The sequence below is a fragment of the Camarhynchus parvulus genome, chromosome 1A (genome assembly GCF_901933205.1).
Source record: "Camarhynchus parvulus chromosome 1A, STF_HiC, whole genome shotgun sequence".
Classification (NCBI taxonomy): Eukaryota; Metazoa; Chordata; class Aves; order Passeriformes; family Thraupidae; genus Camarhynchus; species Camarhynchus parvulus.
This window is the reverse complement of record NC_044586.1, coordinates 17,438,727-17,462,246: the sequence shown is the minus strand read 5'-3', so window position 1 is coordinate 17,462,246 and position 23,520 is coordinate 17,438,727. Positions and strand designations below refer to the sequence as shown.

Below are 23,520 nucleotides of genomic sequence, written 5' to 3'. Positions count from 1 at the left end.
AGGTATTGGATATTTTTCTGTCTTTGTACAGTCCTCTGATATCTGAAATCTCTGGGCCATGAAGAATTTACAGACTGAGCTCAAATTTCCTTTTAGTGTTCTTTTAGCCTTGAGCTTCTTTAACTCCATAGTCTGACAAACTTTCCAGAAGTCCAGTAAGTTCTGCAGCTCTTCCTGAATGCTTTCCCATCTGTCACAAGGATTTTTCCTGCTGCAGGCCCTAGGGAAGGTGGTGTTTCCCTCTAGCAAGCTCACACTACTCGTGAGACAACAGTTGCCTACTTCTAATTGGTATCTCCTCTCCATGAACTCCAGAATTCCAAATTTGCTTGTTTAGCCATCATCCCACAATACCCTCAAAAATTCATCCCCAATTTTATCTTCTTTTTGTTGTTCATGCAAACACTGGGGCTCTTTTTAATTGGGATGCCTATTTTTGTTATGCTGTTAGAGGTTTCAGTGAATATTTAAAAAAATAAATTGAGTCAACTCTCATTCCATCATGTAATTTTCTTTAAAATGCCTTAAAATGCAAATCAGGCTGATGTTCTTCTGGCTGCTGTTAACTTGAGCAGCATGAGAGAAGTTTAGAAGGTTTTTGGTGAGTGAAAGGCTGATCTCTGGCTGCCTTCCAGTGACAATTTCTTCAGAACGTTTTTGGTGAAGCTGTGCTGGGGATGAGCAGGTAACAGGTGCTGGCTTCAGCAGCTCCCTGTCACTCACCGCTTTCCAAAGACTGTGAATGCAACTGAAAATTATTTTGCCTCCATCCTCTGTGTGAGTGACCAAAATCTGTAACAGTAATCAACACAGAATATACCTAGTGGCTGTTTAATTAATTTACTGTAATTCCTGAGGAAGCTCACTGCAGTTCCTTTTCCATGTGACGGCCAGCAGTGATTTCCAGCAGACAGGAGGTAGCCTGTGTGGTGCGTGCTCAGCAGAGCTCACCTCAGAGATATGATCAGGTCGTTAATACACACAATTCCTGTAACTAGGACAACTCCTTTGTGCATAAACTTCTCCCTGATGTACCAGAGAACCAGTTCTTCAGGAAAGAAAATTCTGGGCGGAGCTTGCTCCCTTCCAGATTTGAGTCCCACAGTCATTTTTCTGCTGTGAGCTGCTGTGCAAACACTTTTCTGTCTCTGCCTTTAACATTTACTGTCAATAGCTCTGTCTCCCAAGCCATTCCACCTCCAAGATTCTCTGGACCCTAAGTAAAGGCTGCCACTATACAGAAACACCAGGAAACAGATAACCCTATTGGGAAGTGAAGTGAGGTAGCTTATTTCCACACATAACCACCTTTTACACACCTTTTTTGCGTTCCTGTATATTATGATGGGTGCCAAGTTCCAACCAATTATTCCTCTGCTGCTGCTTTGTGCAGGCTGCATAGTGTTGTGCTGATTAAACTCATCTCCAAGTTGTTTGAAGCAATGTGTCTCACTTGTTCTGTTTTGGGATCATGTTGTCACCTGAGGTGGGACTAACATTAGCAGCACTTCTAATTGCTTTCCAGTGACATGTCATATTCCTGCCATTTCATGTCTTAAGCTGGTTTTATCTCCTCAGCATTGCAAATTTCCAAGAAACTTTCTATGTGGATTTCAAACTCTCCTCAGAGGTATGTTTTTTTCCTGCAGTGAATTGTAGGTGTCTGTGCATATTTATTTATGACAGTGTTGATCAGGTAACTTTCCCAAAAGCTTTCAAGTGCCTGAAAATTGTTTGCTGATTGACATCAGCGTTCTCTCATATCTCAGTGAAGAGTATAATGACACAGATTTCAGTGCTTCTTGATCTATTTTGCTTTTGAGACCTAAACAGCCAAGATATATCTGATACCTTGCTAATAATGAAAATCTGTGTCTAATTTCTGGTTCTTTTCTTTTAAGTTCTTTTTTTGAACTGTTCAGTGAAGCATAATTATAAAAACAAGGTCATACAGACAAGTTTTAGCGCTTCTCTGATGAAATGACTACTGTGGTTGTTTTCATTATGATCTCATCAGGGGACAGGGACAATAAAAGTAATGATATGGTAGATTCCTGACCTCAGCTCTCACTGAAAATAGCTGTCTGAAATTGTTACCATTTACAGTCCCACCTTCAGCATTATCATGTAAGTTTCTGATTATTCCATTAATGTCTGATATCCCATAATATGCCATCGTTTTACACAGAAATTTTAGCTTACTTAAAAGATCTTCTGCTACCCCATAGAAAGATTACTTATTATATATAGCTTTTTGCTTAACTCTGAAAATAATAAATAGGTCAGCACAGGATCTTCTTTACTCCTTGGGTTTAGGAAGTTACTTGTTTTTTGACATTCAAAATATACATTGGGAGTTCCTTTTCCAAGGTGAAATCAGTGGCATCTTACTTCAGAGACTCTTACCTTGTTTGCTCTTCCTACTCACTTCTCTTAAAAGCACCAAGTGTATACATAGATAGTTGTTCTGGAGGTATTTTAAGTAGTTTCTGCAGCATAAACTACTGAAAATGGGCAATATCCTGTCTATATTTTTTTTCTTTTTTATTTTTGAAATGTGTTTTCTTTCACTTCAGAACAATGAATTACACTAAATCTACTTAGAAATCCTGTTGCCACTTTGCATAAAGTAAGGATTGTCTGTTTAAATCATTAACTCCAGCTTCTCAACATCTCCCCTTTTTTTATTCTTTTATTCTGGAAACATCTTTGACTGATGCTAAAGTTTTTCTGTTGTACTTCAGAACCCAAGTGAGGATGTTATTTTATTTTTCTGTGCATATTTAAAACATGTAAAACATTACTCAATTACTGTTGAGCATCTAGCATCTAAGTGGATGCCAGGGGTAGGACTTCTGTAACTATCAAAATATTTATAGAGTCTTTTAAAGTTTACTGGTTCCTATTGTGACAGAGGAGATGGAATTGGTTGATACAGTTTGGGACGTCAAACTCCTTCCTGTGTGATGCTACAGTGTTCTGACATTATGCAGTAAAATTGTGGGCTTAATTGCAGTGTTCTGATTTCACATAAATTTTATGCTGCTATCTGCTACTTCAGTAGTGTCACTCCATATCTGTATCATGGGGATGAGGTAATGATCTCACTGCAAAAAATTCTATTCAGAAATAAATGAGAAATAGATGATGAAATTTAAATATGGAAGATTTTCAGCTCTGGTTTCCAATAATTTTACTAGATTTCATTTCTCAGTAGAAAGAGTTCATTCAGCAATAGTACTCAGATAACCTTTTAACCACTCACTTTTGAGTGAGTTACTAATTACTATTTTCTCATGCTTCATTATCATATTTAAGTTAAACTACTTCAACTGTAAAAGTCCCTTTAAAAGAAAGATTTTCTTGAAGCTGATAAATGCAACAGTCCCAACTCAATCAAAAGGCTGAGAAACAGCTGTAACAGAGAATATCAATAAGCCCACATGCCATGACTTTGAAGTTAAGAATGTAGAGAAATCAGTATGGGGTCTATAATTTACAGAGCCAGAGGAAAAGGAGAATATGGCATGAAATGAACTATGTGTACTACATATGTATCAACAAAAGATGCAGTTTGTGCATATCTAGGTACACAAAGACTTAGATTGAACTGGACAAAAACATTGCACATTGGCTTAACTTCACATGCTAACAGTGAATTTCTGAATACAAGGAAGAAAGGAAGCAGGCACTCAGTAACTTGAATTATTTAAATGGAAATGACAGAACCAAAATCTCCCAATTTTTTGCATGTTGTATCAAGGCAAGCAATAAGACTTGGAGCACTGCAGATTTTGAGGTGTTTGGTTCCAAGCCCACTGTGTCTTTGTGCTGTTGGTTTCCTGCCTTGATGTGCTGGTTTGGGCTGGGGTAGAGCTAATTTCTATTTTAGCAGTTATGCACTTCTCAGCAGGCAAGGTAAGAATATTTAGAAGAAAATACATTCCGCATTATCTGTTACTCTAACCCAATATATTCCAAAGGCATTGGAGGCCCACAGATAATGGTAGACGTAGCCCTACACACTTACCTAATCTTTGTAACCAAACATTTTCTAGGTGATGTCAATTCCCAGGGAGTTCTTTCAAAAAAGCACAATATAAGTATTAAATTTTTTTCATCTTTTTAAAAAAACCAAATTACTCATGCTCTGACTTACCAAATTTAGTCTAACATAAAAGTCTATGTAGGGGCTCTAAATAAAAAAACTATGCTTGGTCCTATAATGCAAAATTCTGCATCTTTAAAACAGCATCATCCTATTGCTGTCCAGTGAAGTAATTCTGCAAATGTGAAGTTGAGATCTTATTTACCTAAAATCGAAGGAGACAGCTTTTTTCCCTTGTTTACTGTAAATAATTATATCAAGAGCAGCCTCTGAACTAACTCCCCTGTCACCACAATGGCTCATGATTTTGGTGGACTGTGTGCACAGTGACCCACTGCAGCACCAATGTCTCATGACACAGGCGAGATTGCAGCTCCTACGAGTCACTGAAGGAAGCACTGCAGCGATAGCCTATATCCTGTTTCAAAATCTGGTATAAAGCAAATTCTTTCACAAGATCATTTTAGCCACCAGCAAAATATTCATGCGGTTTTGTATAGTTGCTGAGGACATGCTCAGTTACCTGCTGGCTCCTAAACTCTGCCAGTATTTTTATAGGCTTTATTCTCTCTGGTGCTTTGGTAGTCATCTGAAGAGGTGTCAAGTACCAGGTGAGTAGCAGCAGGCTAGAAACTATTCTATTTGTTGTCCGAAAGACAAAGTGCCCCAGAGGAATTCACAGCAAAAGCAGATTCCAGCATTTAATAAGGGAAAGTAAAATAGACTTGCCTTTGCCTAATCCATTCCAGCTGTTTGAAGGAAGTAACAGGGGCTAACCCTGCTGGGTTGCTTCTTTCCTGATTCTAGCCAAGCAGCAGGTTTCTGAAACGGAGAGTCATGGAGCACGTGTGTGATCACAGGCAGTGTCTCTGCCTGCTGTTGTGCAGAAAGGCAAAGAACACAGAAGCAAATGTTGGACTTCAGGACAGTATTTATTCCCTGTGATTTGCATCCTTGATGGAGGTGAGAAGGAGTTTAACATCAGCAGAGCAAGGCTGAAGGATCAGGTCTTCCTCTCACATCCAGAACAAAACACAGCCACAGAGGACCTGGAGGAATTCTGCCAGGCTGCCCTGGCCCACGCTTCTTAATGTGATCTTCCTCTTTAGTCTGTTTTAATTATTATTAATTAACAATATTCCCACAGTTGTGAGAACAAGTTGTTTCAGCAGTCAGGATTTCAATTCCCCAACTGGCAATATTCCATTTTATCGCCTCCCTGGCTTTTACTTTGTTGAGCAGTAGAAATAATTTGCCTGCTGCTTGTTGCAGTTCCATTTCCAGGTGTAAAAGCTTGCTCAGGTAACCAGACTGCAGGTTCTCCCTCGGGCCAGAGAGTGTGGAGGGCCCAGCTCATGCTCTGAAGGATCACCAGGAGAGAAGGCACGGCTGAGTGAGCTGTGTGAGCTCAGTCACTTCGGCTGTGCCGGCGCTGGGGTTGCAGAAGGTGCATCCACCATGACCTTCCGCCCACACAGGCCTTGGGCAGCCCTCAGGTGGTTTTCATACTAAAGAAGAAATCAGCATTAGTTGGGCTGCAAAATTTACACACTACGGGATGAAGCAAACCCATTTGTTAGTCCGAATGGGGTTGGGTGCTCCTGAGATTAATGATTTTCCTTCCTATCCTGGCACGACACTGCAAGAGCAGCCAGAAGCTTGCCTAATGGATTCCAGACCTCTTTACTTATAATAATATGGCTATACATGGTTCTCTTTGTCTCAAGTAAACAATGAAGTGATCCACTGTGACAAATGTTTAAACATCATAGGGATGGTTCTACCCACTCTATATTATAACTTGCTTGATTTTTCCCTCTAACATACCCAATTCATTGCCAATTCATAGCACTTAAAATAGGGCAAGGAAAGAAATGCTGAAATAAAAACCAATTACATAATTTTTTTGATCCAGGAAGATCCAAAAACTACTTTACAAGCTATAGGTTAATCCTGACATCCTTCTTGGGACAGTTCCTTACACTGTCAGTTCTCTGCAGTACTGGGATTTACACGTCATCATGTAGTGTTTTCTAGAATGGGCATATTTTTAGCTGTGCTCAGATGAATGTAGTACAGGAAGTTAACAACTTGAACAACATCTGTCATCACAAAAACCTGAAAACTTGTTTGGAAAATGTTTTTAACTGTATTTAAGTTTTTTATGCCTGGGGGTATATCCATACCTGTCAGGATTCAAAGATCTATTCTGCATTTTTAAAATGCTCATCTGAACACAGGAACCATTCTTACGGTAGGATATCACACACACACACACACACACACACACACACACACACACACACACACAACACACATAGTGTGTTTGTGAAGCGCTAAGGAAAAACACTTGTTTTCCCTGCAGACAGAAAAGCTGGGATAAGTTTAGGACGCATTAAAATGGCAACATAAACTGAAAAGTTGATTTTTTTAGACTAGAAACCTGGTGTGTTACCAAAACAGGTGTTATAATCTAGAATAATGGAAATTCAGGTAGAAAATGTAAAACAGGTCTTTTAATAGACTCAGTGATTTTAAAAATGGGGACGGAAATTACAAATCCAGTAAGTGTTCACTTCTTCACTGATAGTATGGTTACATTTTGAGAAGACAGTACTGAGGTCATTCATCAAATATAGACTGCAGCAGAAAATCAGACTCTGAAACTAAGTTTAATTTCTGTAGGTCAAAATTATCATATTTTCATCTATATAACCTGCAGATTATCTAAAAGAGAAATAAATAGCCAGGCAACCCACTCCCCACTGTTTTAGCAATTGCTGTAGTACACAAATCTGTCATTTTCCGAGGGAGCTGTTTACTCAAAATCCTCTTTTGCATGCTAAACATCTTGCCTGTGATCACCAGTGCCTATTGCTATTTTTTCTGTATCCAACTCAGACTGAATCATCTGTGCTCTTGGTTCAGAGGCTCTAAGTTCCAAAAGCTGCAGGTTACAAGAATGAAAATATAGAAGCTAGTGTAGTGTTTTACATGCTGATATACAGGGGATAAATAGGGTTTTGATAAGGAAGCATCTACTTATTTCTTCCACTGAGCAAGGAAAGGACTAGGGGAAAAGAACAATTTTGTGGAAGCTGAGGGGAGCACACACAGCTCACTGGGGAAGAAGTGAGTGTTACTGGAGTGGCTTATCAATGCTCATCTCCTGCCAACACAGGACAAGGAGCATATGGGATGTGCTCACCTGATCCTAACATACACGGCCTGCTTAACACTTTGGGAAAAACAAAGAAACAGAACAGGAGTCAGTCATGAGAGGTGACCAGGAATCAAGCCTTCAAGAATATTGAATAGTTTAAATTTATAATGTTAGAGCAAACTAATAGTACATAATTAGCAGATGCAGTCATTTTTGTACATGTACACACACATATTAAGCCAGGATACCATTACTGTACTACAAATGTAGTTCTTAAATTATGTGGCAATTTTAGCTGGGGACTGGAAAATCAATGTGCAAAAAAAAGTTGGAAGAATTAGAGCAAGGACAAAGGAAAGAGGAAGTAAAAAGGAGAATGCTCACAACAAAGCACAAGCAATTCTCTCTCTTAAGTAGCAGCCCCAGCCTCTTCTGTTTGAGCAAGCACTGCTGGAATGGTCCTTCAGTCTGATCTGCACTGGATACATCCAGGACTGGCTCCAGTGCCAAGCAACATCCTCTATCACTGAATCAACCCATCACTTCTTTCCCTATTGCAACAAATCTTTAGCTCTATTTGCTCTCTATTTACACTTAAAATTAAAGGGCAAATGATGAAATCAAAGGACCATTACTGTTACCATCCCATCTGTAACCCAGCGATACCCAAAGGTTTCAGACTGACATCAGTGCTGAGGCTTCATGTGCTCCACAGCTCCAGGAACTGCTGTCATCTTTTTCACCCTGCACATTCTTAGATCACTTTATTTTGCCAAAACTCAACACTCAGCCTTCTGGAACTCTTCTAAAACACAGTGGTGACTCAGTACTCTCTCTGCATCCTTCCAAGTACTAATGCTTTCTTGGTAAGAAGAAAAGTCCCTGCCTTTCTTGACATCTTTTTCAAAGAAATGTTTTACTCAGCTCTCTCCCTTTGCTTTCATCTTCCTTGCAAAACGAGTCCAAAATAATTCAACGTCATTTTGTCCTGTAGCTGTTTAATTTTTTCAATTTACACTGCAAGTTCTGCTTGCTCCCTTAGATCTGCCTCCCTTTTGGTCTGAGGGGTTTTGTTGGAGGTTTTGTCTTGGTTTCATAGCATTTAACCTTACAGTAGCCTATTTGTGTCACTCTGTCAAAGGAGATCAAGCAAAGCTTTTTTGGCTGTGCATATAAAAAACTAACCTGGTTTTAATGTTGTTTCTGTGTCTCATGCCACAAATAGAGAGGATTTGTGACATCTCACATTGAAGCTATCCCAACGTCACTATAAATAGAGTCTTTTAAAACCAGAGCAACAGATACACATAGCAATTAGTCTTTGAGACCAGATTAAAACTACTTTTATAGTTGATGCAGATTTGTAGTTTGTTTGCATGACACAGTAGTAAAACTGCTCAGCACAGAAAGATGGCAGCACCTGTTTCTCCAAGAAAAGGATTAAAAGATGACTTAATATATTTCAGAGTAAGACATTACTCCTAAGCAGTAATTCAGGTCATGATGTAAATAATTATGTGCTAGAAGTGGTGCTGTTCAGCCTGAATTCACAGGCACTTCCAAACATAGAGGACTGTTCACACTTCAAAACAGTAAAAGAATATATCTCAGTACGGCTTTGCTTACTTACCAGGCAGACGTACTCTGAAAAGACACCAGGGGTGGGCTTAAAGCATCTCCTTTTAAGGTGTGTACTGTCTGTGATGTTCGAGGCTGGGGCTGAGTTTGAGGCTGTGTCTCTGGCTGAGGCTGTGTCTGTCTTGGGTCCTGAGCAGGGTTAATCCATCGACTCTGGCCCGGTGTCATCCACTTTCCATGGATTCCCCAGCGGGCCAGGTAAAATTTGCAAATATCATAGTTCATTGAAGAGTAATATAAAAGGTCCAGTATCAGTAAGATCACCACAAAAAAGCCATAGATCCACACTCCTAACAGTGCACTGTAGTTGCTGTGAAAGGAAGAAAAGGGATAACAACTATCTGTCAGTAGTGGTCACTGCATTAGTTCATCAAGGTTGTTTGTTTCATTAATTATTTATAGATGGCTGAAACAAAATATTGTTCCAAAGCATGTGTCTTTAAAATTAAGCCATTTTTTCAATATGAATACTGCTATAAGCATGGTTTTTAGAAACCAAATCCACCTGTCTTAAAAAAATTTTTGTCCTTCCCATCTGTCCATAGGCTTTCCAGAGTGGCTGCTAAGGACACCTCTTAATATGGCTGGCAATAAATTGTAGGAAGGAAGAACATTGGCAAAATAATGTTAGACAATGCACTTCACAGAAAGGAAAATATGTACAACACTGAGATGTATATGTTGGTGTATTTATAATGTGTATATATAGATAAAGGCCATGGCAATTACATGGTGCAGAGTGCTGTAAATCTGTAACAGATGACTAATGGTATTAAAAGAAAGGGGGGAAAAACAGGAGGAAAAAGTGTAAGGGGTCAAAAATGTGGAGATCGAAAAGGGGAAGAAGTGCTAATGCCCTGCTGGAGATGAAGTATTATTAAAAGAAAAATGACTGTCAGGTGTAAATGCAGTTTGGATTGGAAACTGTGTGAGTGGGGAGAATGAGATCAGAACTGAAATGGAAAGAAATGTATAAAAATTAGATTGTTAAGTAGAAAGCAAAAGAAAGGCTGATCTAGACCCACGAGCTAATGTGGAAGTACATGTACTGGAGACTATAAAATCAAGAGGAAGCTGAAGGGATGTTAGTAAAAAATGTCATTAGGAAGGCAGTCTCAAAAGAATTATATCCAAGTCATAGGTGGGTAACCCACATCTGCATGGAGCTGAACTTAAAGCTGAACACACACTCAACGGTGCTCTCCTTTCACAGCCAGTCAGAAAAACTAGGAGGAAATCATATTGTTTTAGGACATTGACCAAAATGGAAGAACTACAAGAAGAAAAAAAAAGGATGAGAAGACATGCAAAGCAGAAGGGTATTTTGGTATTTTAAAAACATGTCCTCCAGCCTTTCTGGATCAAAATATTTCAAGTCTCTGCTTTGAACTTTCATTTCTATTTAAACTATTGTATGACTCTTCCATTTTATACTTTTAAAAAATCAGGATTTGAAACAAGAAATCAGAATTTTACTGTCTGTGTTGCTGTCTGTCAGCACTTCAAGAGAGTGATTCTTCCTTTCAGGGAATGATTTTTCCACTACACAGCTATAATGCCCTTAGATTAAATGAAGTTCCATTTTAAATAACTGAGTAACAAGAGGAAGGTCCAAGCTGTTAATGGCTCACTTCCTGTATAACTTTAGGGCTACACAAGCCTAGAATTAAAATTAAAAAAAAAGAAATAAATCAGAACATTTCCAGAAGGATTAGAAGTAGGCAAAGTTTAATGTTCTGAAAACCCTTAACTCCAGAGTCTTTACCTCTGCTAAAGACTTACACATGCAAGCCTAGCTTCACACAACAGAGGGTAGATCTTAGTAATGCACTAAAATCTGCAGTTCAGGCCCTTAAAAGTAAAACAGGATCTGGTTAACCAAGGCTTCTCAGCAGTGCTGTTCTTGACTTCCAGTAGATCTAGTCCTACTGGGGGTAAATTCTTTTATTTTCTGTTAACATAAATAAAATGCAAGCAAAAGCTGGAAAAGTCAGGAAGAAATGCACTTGGATAAATCCCATTCTTGCTCATCATTACTTCCAATAGGATCCATTTTGCATACAGGTGAGTTGTATTTGACCCACACTTAGAAAACATATTTGTTTTGGCAACAATGTGAGAAGAAAAAACCTTCCTTCTAGTTAACTCAAAAGATTTTTTTTTTGTATTTTAGGTATTTAATTTTATCCACCAAAATTTTGACTAGTGAAAATTAGAGCTATTTTGAGTATTCCAATTTAAAGCAGTACTTTAATAATCATGCCAATATGTAAGCTATTCATCTGCTCCTCCTAAAAAACATCTGTTTCTCACAAGTACAAAAAATGAAAGGCTGCTTTATATTAATTAACAGACAATGGGACAACAGCACTATCAAAACAGCCTTGTGAAAAATCACAAGGAAAAATAGTAAGTAGCATGTTTAATATGCAGAAGGATATTCCATCCATTGATACCTTCTGTTTCTCCAACTATTAAGATGGAAGAAAATAGTAATTTTTCTGATGGCTACTAATAAAAATTAAAACTGACCTGCAAATCAAGATGTCCTCATTAGAAAATAAACAATCTTATTTACACGGATTAATAGTAAGGCCAGAAACACAGAAGAGAACTCTGAATCCAAAAACTTCTAGGACTTGCTCTCACTTCACTGACCTGAATGATTTAATTGTCAGTTTATTCTTGCAATCTGGTTTTCCTGTTCTTTTGGGCAGAAGTTTAATTTTTACTAAAACTGAAGTGTGAACAGATTCTAAATGTGCTGAGACTCAAATTATAGAGTTTGTTCCATTACAGGGTGTATCAAGTTGCATCCATCTCATTCATTCACTTTTTGAGACAGATAACAAGCTGGTTATGACTAGCCTATATCTTTTTAGTAGATTTTCTTGAGGTTTATGTGCAGCACAGGAACAAAAAATAACTAATTTGGGAATTCAGGTTTGAAAAAACCAACAAATCTGAACAATTGCAGGCTGAATTCTACAGCTGCAGAGTTTAAATGTGGGCAGATGGTCACAGAAATAGTTCCCTCCCGTTCTACTTAAAAGGGGCAGTTCCTTGGATTAGTTACAATAAGGGCTGCCCCTAGGAAATGCAAGGTTACAGCTTTGGTGCTGAGAAGCCAGTGCAGTTTTTGCATCTACACTTTAAATGAGATTTTCCCCCCATTTTTCTTCTATAATTATCTCCAGGCCTTTGTCCAATCCTGGGTTTTCCTGAGGAATCTGTTCCTGCCGTACATGAGGGGTCTTCCCTGACAAATTACATATTTTTGCAACAGCTGGTAGTGGCATTGATGATTTTTTTTTCTTTCTTGTAAAGATGACTCTCTGAGTGCTATTTAAGCAAATACCATTTCTGCAGGGGACACTCAGTACCTGGAGAAAGATGGTGCTCTTCTGTTCTCACCCTACTTTGGATGCCAGTGTTGGAATGAGGTGTGCAAAAGCCATTTCACTCTGACAAACCAAAGAGAAAAGCAAAACCTTGGATACACTACAGACTGCCAGACCATTGCTGCAGTAGCAGATTAAGGACCCCTATCATAGTGGTACTACTGATAATCCACCAAAATATGCACAACAGAAAACCTGACTATGAAAACTAGACAAACTAGGTGCAAGTGAATACTATTTTTAAGAATAGCTAAACAATTTCTTTGATGGTTTTAAGGGAAAATACTTTGCATTACAGAGCTTTTCCTGTCTGTTAGACATAATTTTTATTTCTATATTTAATACCAAATGAGTTATTCACATTCAAAAATATTATAGACTGATTAATTTGTGTGATTGCAAAGATCAATACTCCCATATTTTCCTTTTATAAAAAAACATACAAATATCGTGTTACAGTAATGGAAAAATGTAAATTAATGTGGCTGTAGTTGCATTGTAGGACTGGTGAAGACAAATGTGCTTTTTGAGCCATGCAATATCAAAGAAGTCTCAAGTCACTTCATTAACTTTTTCCCTCAACTGTATTATAAAACAAGAAATCTGTTTTGGTGATCACAAGAATGGCTAAGGGGAAAAATAAACCAAATAATAATATTGAAATAAACCAAGCAATAATGTTGAATCACTCTTCCCTGAAAACTATAATCCATTTTTTTAAAGTTCATTGCCTTTCCCATATCTTAAATTATTCTCCCTTGCCACAGTACAAAAGGTTTCATTAGATTTTTTTTCAGTGGTGTGTGAAATTAGATCTAAACAAAGAGCTGACTTTGTCACTGTAAACTGAAGCCTGGAAGCATTAGAATCCAAATTATTGTGTACGATAGATAAAGTCAGAGTATTACTTAAGAAGCTTTTTGCAATGTTTTTTATGTAGGCACATATGGTTTTCTTGTTTCTGCTCCTTCTAAAAATACCAGGGAGTTTTCTACCAAAATCACTGAGCTCAGGGTGAGGAGATCTCTCCTGTCTGTCTTACTCCATGGATGGAGTTTTACGTAGGAAGCAGCATTTCTTCATTTTCCTGCTCCTGAGAGATTTATCAGAAGTGATGTTTGAGGAACAAGGCAACACCAGTTCTATTCCTGCACTTATCTACACTACAGCTCCAGAGGTTTTTTACTGTATCCAGTAGGATGTCACATACCTTTGCAAAAGTTCACACACAGCTGATGCCCCTAGGAAGTCCTGGACTGGATGGTAAATAGTCTGCACGTGGTTCTCAACCACAAATCTTACCAACAAAAACTACACAGGTACCTCTTTCTCCATCACAATTGAACAAGATGACTTTTAAAAAATAGTTCCACATGAAAACTAATATAATACTTTTTCTCTAAATATTTTTATCAACATGAATGCTGTAGTTCACAGAATATCAAACTAATTTTTTTTTCCCAAACTGCCTGCATACACAAGAGCCCTGTGATGTGAAGACCCCTGGATTTATTTCTCTGGTAGTGTGCGCACATGTGCAGAAGTGAGCAGGCAAACAACGCTGGAGGTAGAGAAATGCTCTGTGTCCCAGGGCATCTTTTGCAATCAGCCTGGACCTGTTCCTCTGCCTTGGAAAGGCTGGTTGCCCTTTACATTCCAGGTTGCTGGTGAAAGGAAGGGCAGAAGAGCCTTCCCTGAGTAAGTTCTGGCCACGACTACACAGAGGAGCTGCTGAGACACTGAGCAAAGCCTGAAGCATTGGCTTAGTGCTTGTCAGAACTGCCGTTGACGGTAACATCCCAACCTCTGTGAGACAGGGCGGTCAGCAGTGCTGATGCAGGGTTTATAGAACAACACAGCAAGAAATAAAACAAATTTGCTGTGTGCAGGACAAAGACCTGGAAAAGCATGGGGGCAACAGCCTCACAAGCCCATTCCTGAGGCTCATTTTACCACTCTAAGTGTGCAGCAGATTCTGGCCCTGTCTCTGACTACCTGCAGAGCCCTTCTGTTCTGAGAGCCTGGTGAGGACCTCTCTGACATCCCGGGCTGCTGAGGGGACAGGGCCACCCCAGTACACAGAGGGGCAGCACACCCTGTTTTTTTAGCATGTGTAGAGCACACATTATGCAGGAGCACTGGGGCTATAAACTCTACCTGGTTGCCTGGGACTATCTATGATGCCAGATTTGGGGAGCTCCAGACGAAAGCTGCTGGATTGTCTGAGCTGCACCAAAGGTAGAGAAAGTGGATGGTATTTAAAAGGCTTCGTACTGCAGTGTCTTCCCAGCATTCTGTGTGATCTGTTCTCATGATCACAGATGCACTACAAAGCCAAGGCAAGAAAATTTCACTTGAAGGATGTAACTGCACATAAAGTAACACAGCAGTATAGATCCACATTGATTTAAAGATATCTTATATGGGTAGAGTCTATTTTTGTCTGTCTTTGCAGGTGATTGACACTTTAACAACCGGTAAATTTAGAGAATGCAACTTTATGTCTAGGCAAGACTGAAATTTCTCTGGGCAGCTCTGTGTGAGGAGTGGGCGTTAAGGAAGGCAATGCTTTGCTGATGCCTCAAGCTGAGCGCAGCTGCACACAATAAATTACACCAGCCAGCATCCGTATTCCAGCACCATCATCTCCTAACAGCCCTGCACCTGCTCCCATTGGGGTGAATACAACAGACCAATTGACTGGCACCACAGAAAACACCAAAATCCTCTTGTGAACAACAATCCATACACTGGGATTCCATCTGTCTTTAATCTGCTCCTTCCTTGTCCTGCAGAGGCTGAATACCAGAATAAAATGGCAGAGAAGGTAGATTGATCAGAATTCGATCTTGGGGATTACACCAAGGGAAATCACAGCAGATCAGTGTGGCCGGAATGTCAATACTAAATAGCAAACTGACCACAAGGGAAGATTTTGTTCCTGTAAATAGGCATTCAGTAACAAAGATCTATTTGCTACTTCCTACTTCTTTATAAATAAAAACTTACTGACATTTATTCTGGGGGACAGCCCTCAGCAGAACATGGAAGTATCCCAGGTAACAGGCAAGGAGACCACACAATGTTGGTATAAAAGCAAATACATTATGTTTCCCAAGGCTAGTGATTTGTTACAAGAGATTAAGATTCAAAAACATCAGGGATTCCAAAAAGGGCATTTGGGTTGATATGGAAAATGTCAGTTCACTTCCTCTCTCACCTATGAACAGCTTTGGAGTTTATTTTTACTGATGCACATTTAAACACAGTTTGGATCAAATTAGGGTCAGGGGAAAAGACTTTTCTAACTTTTATATGTAATTTTTTATTTGTCACATTTATATGGAACTTTTACTCTCCTTGCAATGTTTGTAGCCCATGTCAAAGCAAAGAAAGCAAAGCTGAAATAGTCTTTCTTTTAGGAGCTCTGCAACAACAAAAACCTTTTAGTAATGGTTTTCTGTATATGCAATTATTCTAATTGCTTTCATCATTAAGTGCACCTCAGAGTCTGTTATTAGACCAGGAACAGTTTGGTGAAGAGTACTTTAGAACTCATTTACTTACTTGTGCATATATCCATCTGCATTCCCTGTTAAGTTCATCTGCATAACAGTCTGAAATTCTGTCTCATTGCAGCAATATTTAAACACTGTGTTGTTATGGTGACAGCAAAAGATGTAAGATTTATTGTCAGAAAGACGGGGGCAGTGAAAACCAAAGTGGTAGCGACCTTTGTAGTCCGTGTATGGCTCGCAGACCCGAAAATGTGCGGACAACACTGGAAAACAAAAACAACATTGGCTTTGTCAGTCACTTCTGTTATCTGCGTCTTATCAACTCTTATTTTTCAAGGCTAAACAACTGTTGGTTGATTTTTGAAAAACATCAGTAGTTCAGAACTTTCAATGTTTTAACATTTAGTACTTAAAGGTAACAATGTTCAGACTTCTGTTGTATTTTGAGTTTTGTTGCTTCTATGTTTCTGATTATCATTGTTTGTTTTAAGGGAAGGGAGTAATGCCCTCCATGTTAAGAAGCACAAAAGTATTTAGGGAATTTTTTTCATACTACTGTTCTAGTTATAGGGATATCCATAATCCATAACAACAATGTTCATGCTTGATTCTCCTGGGACGACTTAATAAAAACAAAAAGTCTGTGTAGAAACTGCAATGAAAGTTTGATGGCACTTAGTTTACTGTTCCTGATTTCTTTTCTTCTTCTCTGAAGGTCAGTCTTTGATAAGGAATAGTCTACCAGAAACAATCATTACAAACAGTATAACAAATCTGAGCAACTTTGAATTTGCAAATAGACAGAACTAATAAAATATAGGTGTTTCTGGGAGTTCTTACATTTCTTCTTTAATAAGTTCTCATGTAAAGTGTTTAATACAGCTCTGAGAACATTTTTTTTTGTAGTTCTGTGTCACACTGATTTCACCATCACTTTTACTGGGGTAAAAAAGAAACTGTCCACTGATACCCTTTTCTCATCTTGGTTTTCCTGAGTTTTTGAGTTTTTCAGTTGTGCAGAGGGACAGGGTAGAAATCCCTTCCAAAATGGTCATAAGCAAACATATGCAGCTTCCTGAAAGACTTTTATATTGTATTTGCAGGGAATGCTGCAACAAAGGCAGGAATGATAAATCTGACTCTATGTTCTCAGAAGGCTAATTTATTACTTTATGATACTATATTATATTAAAGAATACTATACTATCCTAAAAATACAGAATGAATACTTACCCAGTACTAAAAAGATAATAATGAAAACTCGTGACTCTTTCCAGAGTCTCGACACAGCTTGGCCCAGATTAGGCAATGTGTCAAAACAACTCACACCAGAATCCAATGAAACAATCACCTGTGGGTAAACAATCCCCAAACACATTCCACATGAGCCAAACACAGGAGAAGCAAATGAGAAAAGAGTTGTTTACCTTTTCTCAGAGGTGCCTCGTCTTCTCAGGAGAAAAATCCTGGGCGAAGGAATTTTTTCAGAGAATGTGAATGCCACACTTTTAGGAGCCAATGTTTGTTTCCACATTCACAGTTTGTGTTATGGTAGGCCTTACAAGATCATTTAAGAGTACATGTATGCAGACACCCCAAAGGACTTAAGCTCTAAGGAATGTGAAATGTGGAAGCTGAGTCTGAATCCTCTCAGCAGTGAAATGTTTGTCCTTTGGAGAACTGAGGCTCAGCAGTGATGTGGGCAGCTGCAGTTCATAACGTTACACCAATTAACAAACGATATATTCACTTTGGACTGACAGAATTAACTTTTGTAATTTGGTGCATGAGTTTTCTGTCAGTTTACCAGTACAAATGGTTACACATAATGACTTGCATGGATTTAGCTGAACTGCACCGTACCCCTCTGCACAGAGCCCCTCTTGATCTGAAATTGCATCTGTGCACCTTGCCTGTCTGATCCTCATTTTTTTCTACTTTGCCTAAAAAAAAAAAAATAGTCTATTCCTAATACTTTTGTTTGTCAATTTTATAAAATATATTAATTTTAAGACAAATTTTAGGGATTGTGACAGTGGAAATCACTTTATTTGTGTGTAGAGAGGGGGAGCCTAGAACAAAAACCAGAGTACTAGGCTGATGACAAGGTAATCTTGTACTGCAGTCTGAGTCAAGAAAGCTCACTCCAAATATTTATGTATGCACACATATACCTGGCATCATTACTTGCATGAAAGATGAAATCATTTTTGTAGATTAATTCAGCCAGGAACTGAAAGTGCTGGAAGAAAGTAATTTCTAAAGGAATACAGATATTGAGAAAACTAATTACCTACCTGTTCTTGCTCTACCTTGGAAAAAATATGTGTTCCAAATGTGAGGATGCTATCATCAGTAAAGAAACTCTCTTTAGACTTAGGTTTTCAATACCCTCTGTAACTCTTGTAACAAATCTGCATGTTCAAATTCTGTCACAAAATCCACACAGCATGTAATTGCATGGGAATGAGTTTGTTTGAACAAGGACTTTACTGCACACCCCTCCTTAATTAACACAGCAGTAATAAAAGGGTGCCAGGATAGATTATGTTGTGAAAAACCTCAATGTTTGCAGCTGGAAGGGACCTCTGGAGGTCATCTCATGCAAATCCTCTGCTCAGGTGGGGCCACCTGGTATCCAGAATCGTGTCCAAATGGCTTTTGAGTATCGCCAAGGATAGAGACTCCACATCCTCCACAAGCACTTGTGGCATTGCTCAGTCCCCCTCACAAAGAAAAAGCATTTCTTGACATTTGGAGGGAGGCTCTGGGTCACTTTGTGCCCATGGCCTCTGGTCCTGTCTCTACCACTCAGGGGTTAAGCCCGCTTGCCACTGCCAAGAGTTTGGTTTAACTGCACATCTGGAAGTGTCCCCTGATCCCTACATGGCTCCTTTGCACATTTTAAAAAGACAAGAATCCCCAAACTTCTCTGAGAATGAAAACCGAGAAAAGCAGAAGGAAGGAAGAGAGAAATAAGATAACATCAGGTCCTAGGAGGAGGGATGTCTGCAATGAAACAGTCCTAAGCAAATCCTTAAATAGCAAAACGTGTTGGTGATTAAATAAAGGCCTGATGTGATGACTGAATGCCATTCTGAGCTGAGCAGTCAGTGTGGGGTGGGTTACCCTGCTGGGCAGCTGAGCACCACACAGTGGCTTGCTCACTTCCCCCTCCCAGTGGGATGGGACAGGGAATCAGGAAGCAAAGAGAAAATTCATGGGTTGAGATAAACACTGTATAACAAATAAGAAATAACCCCACAACACCATCAACAACAAAAAACAAAGCACAAGTGATGCTAAAGCAATCACGCACTACCAGCAGACTGATGTCCAGCCAGTCTCTGAGCAATTTTTCAGTAAACTCCCACCCCAATTTCATTGCTGAGCCTCCATCCCATGGAATAGAAACCACCTTGGTCAGTCTAGGTCACAGTGCTAGCCTGTCACCGGCCACAGCTCTGTGATACCAGCACTGCTTTGGTCACCAGCCTAAAACACAGCTTGACCCCACCCCAGCCAGACCTAACACACAGAGAAAACACCTCCTCAATTTATTATAATTTGTGTAATTTCAGTTGCTGTCTATTCTTCTCTGTGGATCAGAGAGACAATAAACAAAGTGGGATTTATTTTCTTCCAAGTTTTTTTTGTTTGTTTAGATTCTTTCTGAAAATCGCTTCACTTAAATCCCCAGGTTTAAAGGACCTTATTTCTATAGAAATACTTCAGATTGTACATGTAAAGGCCTTAAATTGTCTGTTGCAAAGGTGCGGCTGTGTCTGGAGTTGTGAGTGTAAATTGTCAGGCTATTTTTGAAAACAGTTGCCACAGATGCTCCTCTCTCTGTTCCAACTGATTTCAAGAGGATAGTCTGTCATGCTTCATCATCACCAGACTTACCTACTTTACCTTAAAAAATACACAGCCAGCAAATGTCAAACTGTTACTTCTCTATCTAGTCACAGCTAGAGATCTGCCTAATATACATTTTTAATTTAGATACTAAATTTTTAAAGCCTCAAGACTTTGGATGGCTGGTGCTTATCAGCTTTCCATATGGAACCATAGAAATATTCATATGTATGCATTTTACCACATGTTAACTTGGTGTGTGGATGTTTATTTCCTACTTCAAAGAAAAAATGCTGTAATGTGCAAATAATCTGATGATTTTTGCTTGTTAATATAAGTCTTGCTGTCAGCACTGATTTTATACATGTGTTTCAATCCTTTAAATGAAAAGGTTTAGATTTGCAAAGCCAATCTAAGAGTTAGTGGTCAGAAAGTCATCCTTCCAGCATGACTGCATGGTGCTCCTCCCTTTATTATGCATTTCTTGCGTGCCCAGTAAAACCCATGAGTGTTCACCACCCCTGAAACGTCACTGTGATCTTGCTGGCACTGAAATGAAATACCTCAAGTTTCAGTACTCTCAACCCAGAAACTGATTACTGAGATTGTTAATCTTAGTATACCAAAGACCTGGAAGAGAAGCAATATCTTACAGATGGAAGTCTGTAAATCTAGGGCACTCAAAGGGAATCTTGCCATTAGATTTTCATTTCAGCTCAGGTTAAAAATGAGGTTTATATTCCAGTGAGAGTAGTATTCTTTCTCCCCCACACCCCCTATCATTCATTGCATAAAGCCAGTAGTTTTCCTTTATGGAAACTGATCTGTCTTGGAGGAAAAAAAATTACATTGGCTGGCTGAAAAATAATGAATTTCCTCCTGTAAAATGTGTTGTGAGTTACCAATGACCTAAACCCCTTCCTGCAGATCACAGTGGCAAAATTCCACAAGGCGAAAACAGTTTGGCTGTCACAAAAGACTTGTGATGATTTCAAATTAAGCCTGGACTCTATATGCTAATATAGGACATGAGATAATAAAACACCAATAATCCAAGGAGCAACAAAATTATAAGAAACACATTTACAAAGCCAATAGTTATCAAGGATAATAGATAAATTATATAAGAAGTAAAAGCTGTGTGTAATTGGTTTCAAATAAAAACATTGCACTTCATAGGCAGTATTTCTAAGAGAGGGAGAAAAAAAAAGTCTGGGTTTGAGGGAACAAGGGTTTTAGGGAATACACCAGCGGCTGAATACAGGTGTTTGCATAGTGCATTGCATAGTGCAATCACAGTGTCCCACTCAACTCCAACACAGGAATTTGTATCAACTTGAGGAAATGGGTGGGAGGAGTGGGATCTCAGGACAGCTCTAGCAGAAGTCCCCTATAAAGAGTGGCAAAGGTGTAAAAACTTAAAAATTGACGGAAGAGCCTGGAGCAGCTGGAACAGTTTTGTGATGTTTGATCCCTGTTGGATCACTTCATTGAAGACTTCTCAATAACCAAGTTCATTGCTACACCAGGGAGGTAGATTTTTGAAATTTCTTTAGGCTAGAAGAAGACAAAGAAGCAGCTCCAGGCCCTGTGCCTGATCCCAGGCCATTAGAGGAGAAGGACAGCTCCTCCCACCCATTTCCTCAAGTTGATACAAATTCCTGTGTTGGAGTTGAGTAGGACACTGTGATTGCACTATGCAAACACCTGTATTCAGCCGCTGGCGTATTCCCTAAAACCCTTGTTCCCTCAAACCCAGACTTTTTTTTCCTCCCTCTCTTAGAAATACTTAGGAAGTTCCATACATGGGGATTCCAGGGGAAGGGCTCTAAAGGAAAACAATGATTTAACATGAGCAGAGGAGTGCTCTAATTGATAATATGGTAACATTGTTAGCAAAACGGCCGCGTCAGAGCTAAATAATAAACTATCATTAGCAAGAATCAACTTGAACACTGCAAACAAGCAATGAGACTGTGGGCAACAAAACACATGCCTGAACTGACTGGTGCGGATATGAGTATTAATATTTCATGAATGTTAAAGACACAGACTCAGTAGTAACAATTTTAACTGGAGCACAAGGATAGTTTAGGAAACATGGTGCCTGGTAAAGTTTTAACTCTGGTGCTTGGGGATGTGATGTACTACAAGAGAATAAGAAGCAGGGATTGAAAAAACCCATCTTTTTCTATTAAAAACTGCCTCAAGAGTGAAGGACAAAAGATACTGAACTAAAAACATGTAAGGTGAAATATATTTGGACTGACAACCTTTGAAAATTTTATTTTAAATATTCACTCACGATTACAAAAAAACCCTAATGCCATAAATGACTTCTGATGAACAAATACAAACAGTAATCAGAGCACTTCACTAATTCTCGCTCTAACAGCACATTTCCACACAAACCCTTTCTGTGTGCTAATTGCAAACATGTAGAGTAGAACTACCAAGCATAAGGAGAAACATCTCTGGTCCAGTCAATTCTTTAGATTCAGGAAAATTACACAGATTCCAAGTTCAATCCTTCAGGTACTTTACATTCTCTGGTGTGCACACAGAAAAACACATACCTGGAACCTGACTTGCTCTACTTCCAGTGGATGGTTATTTAGCAAAATTGATGTGTTTTATGGTGGTATAGAAATTATTCTTTTCTTTTAGGTGAGCTGAAAAAGTAGCATATCCAAAGAAATAAAGCTACTATTTCAACTTTTCAGTCTGCTTTGTTCTTACAGTGAATTTTCAATTCCATTTCAAATTCCAGTTTCCAGTTATTAAACACAAAGAGGCTTAATTTATGTTGGACCTAGATGATCCTGAAGGTCCCTTTCAGCCCTAACCATTCTATGATTCTGTGACTGATTTATTAGACAATTAACAATCATTTAGTCTTGTTTATTTTGTAGGAACCCTGTATTAAATTGCAATTATTTTTTTGCTGTGGCACACATCAGTAAAAGATAAATTATAAAATTTACCTGCTGACAAGAGTAATGAAAGCAGAACCATCAGCACATTCAAGGACTGTTGACCACAACTTGTCATCGTTGGCTTTCATTGGTCCATTAGAGAATTATCTGTTGGACAAGATGCAACAGCATGATTAAATGTCTGTTTCATCTCTTTTCATTGTTCAAATATTCACTTCCCCACAAAGCTTTGGTAAAATGACATGGCTTCACACAGTAGGGAAAAAAAATCAATTTTCTTTCTGGAAATTTTTTTTTCACTTTTTTAAAGGGAAATAAATTCTCCTTTCTATGATTAAAATTCCTTTCCCATTTCACCATGGAGATATACAGCTGTTTACATACTTTTCATTAACCCAGAGTAGAGATGAATCATATGAAGTTTTTACTGAATATTCATATGTCCCCTGTAATCTACATCCAGCAGAACTCTTTTTGTTTTACTGTCACAAGAACAGGCTGTTGTATTATATGCGTAAGGGCCAGAAAGGAATAAACAATAGAAAAATAAGCTGACTGCTTTGAAAGTCAATCTGTTTTACCCCATTAGAGGGTGCAGTCGCTCAGAAAGTGGGTCAGCAACTGAGATGGTTGGAAACACTTCAAAAAATGTCTTTTCATTAGCATCACAGCCTTTCATGGGATTATTATTTATTGTTTTCCTAGGACAGGGAGTGAGAAGTGATGCAGTTTGATCTGACTGGCAGCCCTCCTTGGTGTTTCCCAGACAGTTTTCCAAACTCCTCTTCACCTTGATTCAACAACAGCAGCCATAGCAGGGACTGTCCTGGGCGTCACCACCAAGAGGACTGGTGGCACCTGTCATTTTTATCACTGATAAATCCAACTAACTATGGGT

The 23,520-nt window shown here is 38.8% G+C and overlaps 1 protein-coding gene across 4 annotated transcripts in view; it reads right to left on the bottom strand.

Moving 5' to 3' along the window:
• Positions 1–23,520, bottom strand: part of SHISAL1 (shisa like 1) — a 73,947-nt gene that overhangs the window by 16,264 nt on the left and 34,163 nt on the right. For 3 of the 4 annotated variants that reach the window (XM_030960780.1, XM_030960781.1, XM_030960782.1), the window contains 4 exons: positions 22,671–22,769; positions 15,878–16,091; positions 8,902–9,219; positions 4,848–5,616 (listed from right to left, as the gene is read on the bottom strand). In XM_030960780.1, the coding sequence (XP_030816640.1) occupies positions 5,601–5,616; positions 8,902–9,219; positions 15,878–16,091; positions 22,671–22,737 (615 nt within the window). In that variant the 5' untranslated portion in view covers positions 22,738–22,769 and the 3' untranslated portion in view covers positions 4,848–5,600. Of the gene's footprint in view, positions 1–4,847; positions 5,617–8,901; positions 9,220–15,877; positions 16,092–22,670; positions 22,770–23,520 lie in introns of those variants that run through there. The other variant, XM_030960783.1, reaches the window with a different exon arrangement.